General features: G+C 45.3%; 1 protein-coding gene across 1 annotated transcript in view; it reads right to left on the bottom strand.

The window, feature by feature from the left end:
- LOC125945072 (uncharacterized) overlaps positions 1-13,861 on the bottom strand; it is a 369,870-nt gene that overhangs the window by 2,282 nt on the left and 353,727 nt on the right. Inside the window, exons 2-5 of the mRNA XM_049666640.1 lie at positions 9,576-9,715; positions 7,683-7,759; positions 3,363-3,619; positions 1,634-2,001 (exon numbers count right to left, since the gene is read on the bottom strand). Of these exons, the coding sequence (XP_049522597.1) occupies positions 1,634-2,001; positions 3,363-3,619; positions 7,683-7,759; positions 9,576-9,696 (823 nt within the window). The 5' untranslated portion in view covers positions 9,697-9,715. The remainder of the gene's footprint in view (positions 1-1,633; positions 2,002-3,362; positions 3,620-7,682; positions 7,760-9,575; positions 9,716-13,861) is intronic.

Below are 13,861 nucleotides of genomic sequence, written 5' to 3'. Positions count from 1 at the left end.
GTTCGAATTAAGCGTGTTCAAATTAACGAGATTCGACTGTATTTCAGCATGCCCAACGATTGAAACGCTATTTAGAGGTATAAATAAACATTTTATTTTTCACAGCCTACTTTCTACAACGTCGAATCTTTATAGCAAGTGGTAAATTTGGTTTCGGGACTACAAAGGTATATTGCGCAAGTTTTGTTTTTTCGGCAGTCCAGATAGCGTTGATCTGCTATAACGATCGGATTTTTCGTTCTTCTTGAGAGCTACTGCCTCTTCAGTGCTTCAGTCTTATCCAAACAAACACATTTCCAAACCTACACAAATACAGCAAAATATACCCACAAATATATCGCGGCATCTGCCCCTGGTGCGGCAACACGCCCTACACTCTTTCACATCTCGTGGGGATGTGCACCGCATGCACGCGATATTCCCGCATGCACGCGATATTCCGCATGCACCGCATGCACGCAATATTCAAGCGACGCGACAGGCACACCCTGTCGCGCTGTCGTGTCGCAGAGTGGAGCAACCACATGAACGCGACATCGCGAAAAAGAGTAGCGACGGATTTACATTGTTGTGCGAATAAATGTTATCGTGCGCGCGTAAAGAAATCTCAATTTTATCAAAAGGTCAATGTTTTATCTAGACCTAGCTAAAATATGCTACCATCCCCAGAGAAAATCTGTCCCATGCATCCCCAGTGGAACTCCGTCCCATGCCGCCAGCGTAAGGTGCCGTGGCGCCATCTGTTGAGTAAAACTTAAAACACTTTCTCGGCTCTCGGTGGCGTCTCAGGCCTAACAGCGTCAAAACAAAACAACCGATCTCAATAATAACGACAAGAGAGCGCCGATACTTAGTCTTCAGCTAGCGATGAGGTGAAGCGATGACTGATTGTACTATTTATTTTTCGCTGTCACAGCAGAGAGCAAGTTGCAAGAGCGAATTCAGATCGAAGCGGGCAGACTGATTGCTGCCATGTTGTTGTGCAATCGCTGTCCCCAGCGGATGTCGTCGCGCTGACTTCCGGGCGACAAGCGATATTTTCTGGCTGGCCAGAAACCGGCGACACGACCAGCGACAGCGACGGATAGCCCTCCGCGACGGCAAAACCTGTCGCTCGTCGCCGTCGCTTGTCGCTCGAAAATCGCGTGCATGCGGTTGGGCCTTTAAAGATGCCTAGCACGTCATTTGAGCGGTGAGAGGTACAGCTGACCGGCGATACCCTGGCGGGACAAGAAGCTCTCGTCCAGCAAGTACGTCGAGCAGCCATGGCCAGTGGAGTCCTGGAATGAGGACACCACCCACTCGTCCTCAAGTTCAACGACCTCGATGGTCCACATAAATGTTTTCTCTCTCTCTCGTTCTTCTTGATATCGTTATAAGTGGCCTGCACTGTACTGCGGCTCGGACTGAACCTGCACCTCGAGGTGCAGGTTCAGTCCCAGCCGCGGTACAGTGCAGGCCTCAACAGTGGAACGCCACAGCTGCTACTCGGCTACCTCAGCGGTTTGAGCGCAAAAGAGGAATGTGTGATTCGTGCATGACTGTGGCCATGAATGTACATGGCACTGTTTCAAATTACAAGGTGCCACATTGTTAATCTATCGTCTGCTGCTGCTGATGGTGACGTACTCACCAGGCGGTTGATGTTGTGGTTGATGTTGTGGTTGATGGTGCTGCTGCTGTTGTGGCTGAGGCTGAAGAGGAGATGCTACTTGTGGTGGAGGTGGTGTTGCCCCTGCTGACGTTGGCGAGAGGAGCGGTGAGCTGAAGGCAGTGGGCACTGGGGGCGGGGCCTGCGGAGACTCCGCCCCCAGCACTGGAGTGTGCCGGCCCGCCATCTCCTCCTGCTCGCGGCGCTTCTGCTCGGCGTTCTCGGCCTTGATGCGCTCCAGGCGCTCGCGGTCGATGCGCTCGATCTGGCGCTGCGACCGCCGAAGTGGCAGCTGGGGCGAGCCCGGAGACACCCCACCAGCGTCATCGCAATCAGCCTCATCGTGTGGCCTGCAAATGCGACATCACGAAATGTCATCAACATTTTGGCAGTCAAAGCAGTGGATGTAGTCTGACTGCTTAGATAGTATTGACACGTGTGCTTGTTTATCTTTCTCTGGTGACCACTGTTTGCTAGCTAACAAATGTTAAACATTATCGCTCAACTGAAGTAGTACCTGCATGATTTGGAACTTACACAAATGTTATTGTTCATTCTATCTGTTGTGTTATGTCCTCACCAAACCTTGTATTATCAGATTGCATGTGTGGCATGAATGTGCAGTAGTTTCTGGAAACCACACGGGCAACAGCAATTACACTAGAACCTTCGATGAGCGATGCATAAAAGCCGATACACTTCAACGCTGATCGAATTTTGGACAATCGCAGACTGTGTTCAGCACTATCGTTGTGCTTCGAGCGTAGCCTATTTTTGTGAGCACAAGTTCGTCCAATGAAAGTTAGTTTCGGCATTCACAGTTTTGCGACTGTGTTCTTGACAGTCACGAGAATGTGACAGTACTGCAGACTAGTTGACTGACTCATTTGGGTATAATTCCACAAAGAAATAGCTGGGCTGTGAGAGATACAATAGTACAGTAAAAGCTCAGTAATTCTACCTTGGTTTATTTTAAAATTCAGTTAACTCATAGAATTTGTGCAGTCCCATAATTTGTTCTGGGAATTTACAGTTAAACCTCGATGTATAACGAAGTTGGTAAAATCTTCAATTTGTTTCGTTATATCAAAATGTAGTTGTATTGAAATTTGACCTTTTATGCAAATAACTACAGTAGCCGATCGAATTTTTATACACAGGAAGGCGGCGCAAAATTTTTCGAATTATTGGGCAATCGAAAAAAGCAAATTTAAAGGAGAAAACAATTCAAGTTGTTGAATTTGGGAGTCGGCGACGAATGATACGGTTTCATGCAACATCGACAATATCTTCACATTGGCGGTATGAATTAAGTGAAGCCAGCCACACTTCGGTGCCCACTCTGCCTATGCAGCTGATACTGTCGTGGGGGTTAAGTTGGTGTGTGTCTCGTTTTCTGGCGCGGGTAAGTGCATACGGAGCCATGCACCCTGCTTTAGAGGTAATCTGCCGCGTGTGCAAAGAGTGGCTGTGCCGAGGCGGTGTGGTATCATGTAAGCTATCTTCCCACCGCGTTTAGTACTACAGGCTGTGTAATCTCGGGTTTCGAAGATCTGTTGAATCGAGAGGCAGACGAAGCATTTGCTCCCTGCTGGTCGGTGCTTTTCATGATAGCGTCAGCCGCACTGGGACGACGCGTTGGTAAGTGCGTGTTCACTATCAGACCACCGCACTGCATTTTTGATTAGGACCCCCAAGCGGAGACACTCACGAGCTGTGTTCATGGCTGGTTTCCTGCTTCAGAATGGGCTGCACAGCCACGGGGCCTTCCTGACTGTGTGTGACAGTGACTGCAGGCTCGGAGACCAACTGTCCCACGAGGGGCGTACAGTAGCAGTGGTCAAGGAAAACCAGGTCGATGGGGTTGAGCAGGTCCTCGGCACCCAGGGTCGCCTTGAGCAGTGCCTCCACATCCGCCTCGGACGTCTCCGCAAAGAGGGCCCCCGATGCCGAACCCTGGTCCAGCACCTGCGTTGTCAACAAGGGCAACTTCAAGGCTTGACCAAGTACAAGGCATGACCAAGCAGATAGCACCAGAGGCCGTGCGATTGAAGTGCAACTACATCTTGCGGGGCACAACACCAGTTGATAAAAATTACACATCCATTACGTCCCCAATGGAAACATTCGAAAAAGTACAGACAATGTCATTAGAATAGGAAAAATTTGGAGGATGCTTATGCTTCACCTTTAAGAGTGGAACGCGATAGCATCCAGAGATGCGTTGGCAGGCTTCCCTTCCCGCAGGCTTCCCGGGAGCTGTACCTTTTTTGTCCAACTTCGCCTCTGCGTGGCGCTGTATGAATTGTAGAAATGCTGGAAAAGTTTCTGTTTCGGGGTAAGAGATGTATGTTTTCTCGTATACAGTCGAGTCCCGCTACAACGAAATTCACGGGACGTGCGAAAAATTTCATTGCGGAGGAACTTCGTTGACGTGAAATTAGTATGTGCTATATACGTACGTCCAAACGGCAAAGCCGCGAACGAAGACGAAACCATCGTCCGGGAAATCTTTGCAATGGTGTGGGGGCAAAGGTTGAGACGTACCGAAGACGGTCAATAAAGTGTCAACTTCACGAGAGAATGCATTTCGCGCACACTGTCGCAACGAAGCGGTTTGAATCATCACAATTTCATTGCATATTTATGATAAAGTCGGCAAACTTGGCAAGCTTGCGCTTACCGTAAGTTTTATTTCCAGAAGTCGGTCAGCCCGGATTTCTTACGCTTCACGGCAAGCAAAGCTGTTACGCGAGTCTCACAGACTGTTAAAAGAGTGATCGCAACGTCATTGTCGTGGGCTCTGATAACTTGTAAGACGAGGTCAAAAGGATCCATTACTTTCAAAGCAGTCGCCGGAGTCGGTGTGTCTAGTGGATTCTCATTTTCTCCAGATGACGAGACGTTGGCATGTTGACAACAGCGGCTGCAGCGCGGCCGCCGTATCTTGAAAGCAACCTGCGCCTTGCACAACGTGCGCGCCCGGGCGGGCCTCATCTTCAAAGCGATCTGCGATGTGGGCAAAGTGCAACTAGTGCCGGTAGAGTCGTGTGCGCTGTGGTTTTGACGTTTAGTTCGCGTGGAAGCGAGAGACGGCATGGAGGTCAATTCGCTCGCTGCGATTGCCGCGCCTTGTCATTCCAGCGTGTTGACAAGGAGTTTCCGCGGTCATCGAGTGAGATGTTTTCATGTTTACCTGTGACACCGTGCTTGGTAATTTAGTTTGTAAACGAATGTTTACAAGTTTATAAGGCCGATGAAACTACGATCCTTAGTTCGTATAGCTGTCTACTAATCTGCTATCGCAATCGATGCTTCGCCTTTCGGGCGAAACTGCAAATTTTTTCCTTCTGCTTTCTGCCTCGGCGATCATATGTGCCTTCTCGAGAGAGAGAGAAATTTATGCTTCTTCATCAGCGTAGCCATTTCGACCGGACACACACACCATAGAAAACGGCAGCGATTGTGGTGATCCCATGCGGTCTCGCACAGGCGTGTCATGACCACGCATGGCTATGAATTGCAGTGGCTTAAATCAGTACTTTGAACTTAATTTCGTTCACGAAAACCTCGTTCAAGTGGGCATACGATCATCACAGCTTTGGAAGGGCCTTCTAATTTGACTACTGGGCAGTTCCAACTTCAATTCAGTCCCAGTTTCGTTCTCGAAAAGTTAGTTGAAGCGGAAATACCGAATAAAATGTCTTCATTATGGAGAGACTTTTTTTTTATTACTTTCTATGGGCAGCTGACGGGGAATCGTAAAGTCTTCATTGTGGCGGAAATTTTGTTGTAGGAGGATTCGACTGTATTCAAATTACAATGGGACGCTATCACGTCTGTAGGTTGTGGTTAAGTCATACTTTACGATTTTTCTGACGGATTTTACTTAGAGAAATTCAGTTTTGTTCACTAACGTCTTGCGCCACGCGAAGGGCCTGCGCGGTCGGGGTGGTTAGGGATGATTATTTCTGCCAATGATGCTGGCGAGCCCGCACCCACACCGGCGCCGGATTTCATGCGGCACGGGACCCTTAACGCCGTCACGTTAAAATGTGAAGTCACAGGCTGTTTGCTTACATCCAGCATGAAACTGTTTAGGCTTTCTGAAGTTTGCTCGTGGTGATGCGGTGCTGAGATATGCCGAGATTAATGTAGTGAAAACTCTTATGCGTAGCCATAAAAAGTAATGGCAATTCATATAGTATTGACTATACAATTTGATTAGTAACATTATTTTACAGTGAAGCGGTCTATGGCTATGGTTCTATGCATTTTTCGTGTTCGTCAAACAGATCTGCATGTGCAAAAGCTCGGCTCCCGAACTTGAAGCAAAATCGCTTCATTCCAAGCAAAACCTTATACGTCTCATCACTTGGATATGTATTTTGAATAAATTAGTTATCAATAGGCACCATTTTAAAGATGAGTAGACTCTCTGGTAGACAATAAGCGTTTCTCAAAGATTTACGGCTGTGCGGCCCGTGTCGGCGATGTCCAAGTTCACACTGCCTTCTCTTTTCGTCGTTCCAAGCTAGTGCATGCCTAGTTTCCTTCCGCTCTCCCGGGGTGGTGGCACCGTCGTGCGTTGTCGGCACGGAGGAAGGAAAACAAGCTGCCATTCTCCATTTTGAATTTCACTTCTCTCGTCGTAATGGGGAGGCCGCGTAGAGTGCGCACTACCGAGGAGCAGCGCCCCAACGAATAGCGGTGGCGAGAACATACAAGAGAATGCAATCGGCGAAGGCGGGCAGCAAACACCCATGAAGATCTTTCCTGGGAGGCCAGCTGCAAGCGGCTTGCCATAGAAGACGATGCAAGGCGTGTGCTCTCCATCGTGTGCCAAACAGCTTCGCTGGTCATCCACCTTCACAGAGTGGAATGGTGCACAATTTTTTACCGGCCTTTTCATTAAATAATATGGTTTAGCTATGTCTTCAGCACCAGAGAAAATCTACAGGTGGCATGCATGCTGTGTTAGTGAAGCTGAAGGTGTGGTTTTTGAAAATGGTTTCAATGTAGTGTTGACTTGTAGTCTTGACACCCAAATAACAGATATGTGCTGGTAGTAAGGACAAATGCATGTGGTACTTAGTTCAAAATCTGGGTGAATCCATGGCTCTGAATTTAAGAAAAGCTTTTAAAGATCACCAGTGTAATGCCTGCTGTTATAGAATTAAGGCTGTAGCTACAGATGGGCCAGTACATGTAATTGTGGTGAATTGTGAGGCGATGTAGCAAATAGTCTCACTTACGTTTCATTCGTACTGTTGTGTGCTCTGTGTATTGTGTATGTGATGCGACATGAGTTGGCCCAGTAGATGACTTGGCTTAACAAGCCTCCAATGCCGATTTTTTTTTCCACCAAGAAGCTGGCCCCGCAATACGTAGATGGCGCTGCCGTGCCTCCACAAGTCGCCATTGCAGGACGTATGGGCTTCTATAGGAGTTTCGCTAACATGCGTATATATAGCTTGCACCTTCCTTCATAAATGCATAGTCGCCATCCATGATTGCGTTGATAGCGACCGTGGTTTCGTCAGCAGCAATTGCAGCAAGCAGTTCCTTCGCTTTGACTCGATGCAAAGCTGTCGAGGATAAAGACAACAGGCTATACTGCGATGCACAGATGATCTGTTGGTGATCTGCTCCCTGGTGAAAAAATATTCTAGATGTGCGTCTGGGAGTGAAAAATGTGTCTCAGGTGAAGGTGCGCGCCCCGGCCGCGCTGCAAAGGAAGTCGCGAGGCCTTTGTCGCTGCGAGAGCCAATCAGTCACGAGATGACGAGAATTGCAGCTTCCGCACTGCTTTTGTGCAGAACAGAAACAAGATTTGCTCATTCATTCAGTAAATAAAAGCAGCTGACGTAAGAAAGTGTTTATTGTATCCTTGATACCCTCAATAATTCGACATTTGGTTAATTAAGCCATTTTTTTTGGTCCTGTGAAGTTTGAATTAACAAGGTTTTTACTGTACTGGAAAACCCAGACCGATGCTATTCTAATAATAACAATTTGCGCCTGGGCTCACCAAGTTCTCCAGGTCATGGAAGCTGTCCTCCATGGCCGCCAGAGAGTGGCTTCCGTCTTCTGGCCCGCCAACATTTCCTGCACCATCAATAATGGTTAAAGCATCACAGAGCAAGCACAGGCTGTTGACACCGTCAAGACAGACAGTGTAAAGGTGGGGCCGCACTGGTGGGGAAAGAAACATGGCTTGCCACCGATGATGGTACTCGGACCACGAAAATGGGTGAGTGACAAGAAAACAGGCAAGGTGCCACCGATAACCAAATGTGCTTGCAAATTATCTTTTCTGTTACTGCATGTGCCGTTATCAATGACATCAATGAGATGTCCCTGCATCATTTACATGGGAAAGTGGCGAGAGGAACATTCGCCCTCTCGTGGCTGCCAAAAATCACTGCAGGTCTTAGCTGTGGTGATCACAGTAGAGAGAGAGAGAGAGAGAGCTAGCAGTTGGCTGCCACAGTATTATTTAGTAAGGCCATGCAAAGTCGGTTACCGACTAGAACTTGTAATATAAAGAAATGCTCAGTACAAAATGGACACAAACAACACACAATCAATCCACACTAATGAAGTTCAACTTCAATGCAACAGCGAATACTAAAGTATATGCGAGGGTTGTTCAATAAAGACTTGAGACTGAGGCTGTGAAATCTTCTGAAAATTATTCACCGGCACTTTTATACCTTTCTGTATGATCCCCAGTAAGTGAAATCCACGCTTCTCACCATTTCTACCATGGTTAGATAACGTGAGTCAAGCCATCTTTGGCACCTGCTTAAAAATTGTCTCCAATGCATTTCTGCATTTGGCTCCTTGTCATGTTCCACGTCAAAGCAACGTCACTTCTTTACCGTTCCTCAAAGCATCGCTACAATCCACTTACCCATTTTACAGCCCAGATGAGGCACTCTTGGACTTCTACCTCACGGTAAAAAAGGGCCATTTCTTTGACATAGAACACTATATACAACTAAAGCATTGGAGGCGATATTGAAGTAGGTGTCAAAAGCTGGCTTGACTCACATTATCTAAGTGTGGTAGAAATGGCGAGATGCATGCATTTAACTTACTGGGGTTCATACAGAAAGGGACAAAAGTGCCGATGAATAATTTTGAGAAGTAAAGGTGTCACAGCCTCAGTCTTTACTGAACAACCCTTGTATGTACAAAGGCAAAAACCACAGACTACAACACCTTATGAACCAAAGCTCACACATTTTATTGCGTAAAATTACAGCCACATACAATAGCATACTTATTGGAGATCAGCAAATTATATAACGATGTCAGACCAATTTCAGAGGCAATATGAGGTGTAACATTATTCCAGTGAATAAACAGGGCATAACTGAGAAACATGAATCATCTAACGATGGAAAGCAGACGAATGACTAGGGATTCATTAGTCTTCTTTCTGGTGCTAGGATACCACAACACACAAAAGGGTTGTACCATATAACTGAGTGTCCATAAAGTAACGTGCAGCATATAATGAACTTAAGAAAGAAGGGGGCAAAGTAGGGTTGCCAACTCTCGAGCAGGTTAAACCAGGATGTGCGACTATGTTGCGATTTGCATCAAGTGCAGTAGTCGTCTCGCTAACACAGCTATCAGTAAAATTAGAGTTACCGTGAACTGTTAGGGCCTACAACAGAAATAGAATCACAACAAAAATGACACCACTTTATGTTGCTCACAATGCAACACAAGACAAAAAGCAAAGAATGAGCAACAGAGCTGTAAGGCATGTAAATATAAGAAGAAAATCTGGGTAGTTGATAGTAGAAAAGAAGAAAAGTCGGGACATTTAGGCCATCCAGACTGGGTCAAGTCAGGACAGTCCCGCTAAATTTAGGACAGTTGGCAACCTTAGGGCAAAGAGGCATCGTACCGAGCACGTCAAAGTCGAGCTTGTCATGTTGCGGTGCGGTGGCCTCCTGTAGGAGGGCGCGCATCTGCTCGGCCGACAGCACAGAGTCCAGCTTGAGCAGCGGCTGCTCCTGAGAGGACATGCTGCCGCTGCCGCCGGGCCTGCCTGCGAGATTAACACACTGTTGACACTTCACAAGGAATCCTTCGCCAGCCCAGATCTGTAACACTACTGTCAATGGCTTGCAAGCAGTCACACGCGCAAGAAGAAAGCTGCGGATCAATCGAGAACCAAGCAGAGCACAGGAGTGCGGCAAAATGATCAAGCATAAAATATCCCTTGGCTGACACTAAGCTGCAACACTTGCCACAGTGGCTTCCACACTGCGTACCACACAAGAAAGCCTTGTTGACCGATGCCCAAAACTCCCCACCTAATGTCATCGGACACCAAAGCACACTCATGATATCCAAGTGTACTAACATTTAGGTCTACCTGGGGAAAAAAGAAAAGTGTGCTGCTTTTTGGGAGGCGACGATTCCTGTTGAATTTGATAACCTGTCGATGTCTTGCCATGTCAATACAGTGCGCATGAACAATGCTAAATTACAAACACATTTTGCACCATTAACATGCAAGTATGCGGGACAAGCATGTTCACTTGCCGGCTGTGGGCCAGCCAAGCCATGCCGTTGGTCACAACTTATATGTGCGCCCAGAATTCACTATATCAGGTTGCTCTTGCTAGTCATTCTACTCTTGCTGAGTATTTGTTATTTTTGCTACCAGAATATGCATTTTGACCTGTCATAGAAATACTATTTGCTTTGCTGTAACCGATATTGTCGAGGATCTTGCATTTTAGATTTCATTATAGCAATACAATACTTACTAAAATAAAGCATGGCCAACCAAATTTTGCATTTACTTCGTTACATTCCTGTTCATTATTTTAAGGTTCAAATGTATTAAAAAAAAAAAAAAACAGGGGCATCACTATATGAGCACCAAGAGCCTCCCAAGCCATTCTACAGAAACCCTGCAACACTTATTGAACTACCAAATAAACCTGCTTAGTTGCTAGACAACGTCGTTGTGAACATCCCAGTTGAGCGGACAGGGTTCGTACAGAACATTTCACTACAAGTTCAAGGACAATTCCAGGACTTCAAGGATGCCAAAGATCAAAATTCAAGATGGGAGAAACAAACCTTATATGTATGCATACATTAAAAAATAGCAAAATAATTTTCTTCTTAGCTGCAGCTATGAAGTTGCCGAGTTGGATATACGCTTTAAGCTTTTCAGGTCACTTTTCCAAGTTGACTTTACCATTGGAATGATGTCAGTTGCCTTTCTGTTGTGTTAAAGCCAAATGGCTGAGATATTACTTCACTTTATTACCGTTCGGGGCATAACATACAGTTAGCATGTACTATCGACCAAAAAAGTTTACGGCCCACGGGATCTCAGAAAACATTAAGTATCTGAGCAGCCTTTAAGAGTAGCCAGTAAAACCGTACATGACAATGTTGTTTGCCAGTAGAGGCTGAAAATGGGAATACCAGGCTGTGGAGATACTCAGCTTCTTGTCAGATTCCTTGGTCCGTAAACTTTTTTGGTTGATAGTACATATACAAAAGCAGGTGGCTATAATAAAATAGAATTCGGACCACTTTTCGAAAATTTTAGATGGCATGTGGTGGCTGCAACATTGCCGGGAAGACTGTTTGTCTTTCTCTGCCTGGCATTTCTAGAGCCTACAGCTTCATAATGGAGCCATGATGGCTGCGATGTGAACCAACTGGAAAAACAACAAAATGGTGGCCTGGCTCGGTCGCTCGATCTGGCTTTGTCCAGCTCCCTCATGGCAACAGTGATTTAAGCCAGCCTGTCATTGGTGGCTGTGGGCACACCACATTGCAACCGTTTAGCGACACCCTCAAGAGAAAATATACAGAATTGTTTCCCGATAGACCATGTCCACGGCATAGCTTCTATGTGGATTTGCTACTTGGAACGTTCAAAAGTCCTCCCAACCCCAGTTTTCAAGAAGTTTAGAACCCTTGAACCTCTTCTTCTAAATTCAAGAGTTTGCAAGCATTTCAAGGAGGTGTACGAACCCTGAGCAGAAGTGCACTGCAGGAAGCCTAGAAATTTTCTCGACAAGAATGTGCTTTTTCTTCAATTTCTAGAAATTTCCACATCGTTATAGACGGCTATGTTTGTTTATACATTACAAGCAAGTAATCCTCCCAGGGGAACCAAACACACAATTTTCATGGATGACACCTAGTCATGGGTGATGGTACCACTGCGATAGCGTTATGGCTGCCGACTGGCACTGCTATTGGCCGATCTTTGAGGCCATGCCGTTAACGGCACAGCAATTTAGAAAACAATGTAGGCATCACTCTGCATCAGCCCGGCTTTGCGTGCAGTAGGGTAGACGAGATGGAAGGCAAGGGCGTCAATGCGTGGGAGAAGCAGCCCGTAATTGCAGACAGCTCTGCTCAGGAAAGGCCCATCCAAAAGCTCGTTATTGTAAAGATTTGCAGGCAATGCCGTTAAGAGGAAGTTCGGAGGCTGTTATCTAAATACGCGAGAACAGAGAAATCGTTTATCTCGGCAACCACTGCAGAGAATCTGATGAGGAAGGTTGCATTTAAAAGAAAATGTTAAAATCGAGTGACTGAAGGAGACAGATTTTTTTATTTTGCTTGTTAATTTTTCCCCGATCACTTTCGCTACGTTCACGGCCAAGACCAAATACGAGATCTGCACCGCACGGTTGGTTGATTGTGTTGTCGTAAAACTGTTGAAAATTGCAGAATTTAAAACTATCAAGTTTACAACTCTAACTCAGCAATAAAAAATGATATCACAATTCTCTAAACTGCAACTAATAATACATCTAAAGTGGACAAAATTGATGTATTATACACCACTCTGAAAAATATGACTATTATGAAAGTGGGAATTTAGCAATACCCTTGTAAACATTGTAATTAATTCATGTAGGCTGCGAATTAATATATCAAACTTTACCTTCTCTAGCACATGCGGCTTACAGAACTGCAATATCTGTTTTCGTCGCACAGTTACGGATTTGTCAAGTTTGTGCTTGTATTTTTGAAAACTGAACTTTGGTAAATTCTGCCAAAAGAATTCCAGGCCCTAAATAAAAAATTCTGTTTCCTAGTCACTAAAATTTCACTTTCACTCTCAAACGAAACAACACGGCTTGTCAATAAAAGCATTTCTGCGTTTTTACATGCATTTGAATAGGCTCCAAGCGAAACCTTCTTCTCAAATATATGTGCAGTTGCATGCTTGTTTCTATAATTATAGAAGCATACTCAAATACATTCAACGCAGCGATTGAACATCCGACATGCATCTGTTAGAATCACCTCAGTGTTGACGACCCACTGAGCCGCTGCATTTCTTTGAGCTTTAAAATAGCACAAGCCCAATGGGCCCCAAAACACGCTTTTTCATCAAAAATATCCTCGGCTGAAAAAAACCTTTTGAAGAACGCTCTTCAAATGTGTGAAAGTCTATTTGGCAGTGTTGGAATGTCTTGCCTATGCAATCAGGATCATATAATTTTTGTGGGTGAGAAAATTGTCACAGTTGTACCTTACAGTGTTTGTGTGAAAACATGTTCATTTTTAATAAACCTTCGTCTCTCTTGCACTTATTGTTTGTGTCTGCTCTTGTTGTGTAATTTATTTGCATTAGGTAGACATAAACTAGAGCTTCTTTCAAACAGTATTCCAAAGTTTTCAAGCATTCTTTTTCATTGCTGTTTCACTAATGTGATGTCTTGAGCAAGAGACAGTGGCCACTGAACATGAATGGAGCAGTGCGCTAGTTGAATTAAGCCAACTGGTCGTCTCTATTCCGGCAGTATTGAGACAACGGCCACAATCAATGGGTTGGCACCTTTGAATCATCACAAATCACCAAATTTTCCCTTGTCATGTTGTAGATATCGGTCGCCCAGGTCTTCGTTCGAAATTATTTGCAATTTCAATAAAATTTATGGTGCCAATATTTACGAAGTTGGACATCTAAAACGCTGTCTTGCCCGCCTACTTTTTGGTGGCAAGAACACACCTTTTATTGTCTAACAATCCAGCCTCTAGTGATGAATCCCGAGTGCAAAATTTGAAACTGTGCTAATTCTTCGATGCGATTTTGTGGACATTATTCTGCAGGTTGCCTTCGCCCAACTTTCTCCATAACAAATGTGGTGCGTGTTTTTAATAAAATTGTTTCTTTAATATTGCTTTGCACAGAAA

This window comes from Dermacentor silvarum, chromosome 4, assembly GCF_013339745.2.
Source record: "Dermacentor silvarum isolate Dsil-2018 chromosome 4, BIME_Dsil_1.4, whole genome shotgun sequence".
NCBI lineage: Eukaryota > Metazoa > Arthropoda > Arachnida > Ixodida > Ixodidae > Dermacentor > Dermacentor silvarum.
This window is presented reverse-complemented; position numbering and strand designations above follow the sequence as displayed.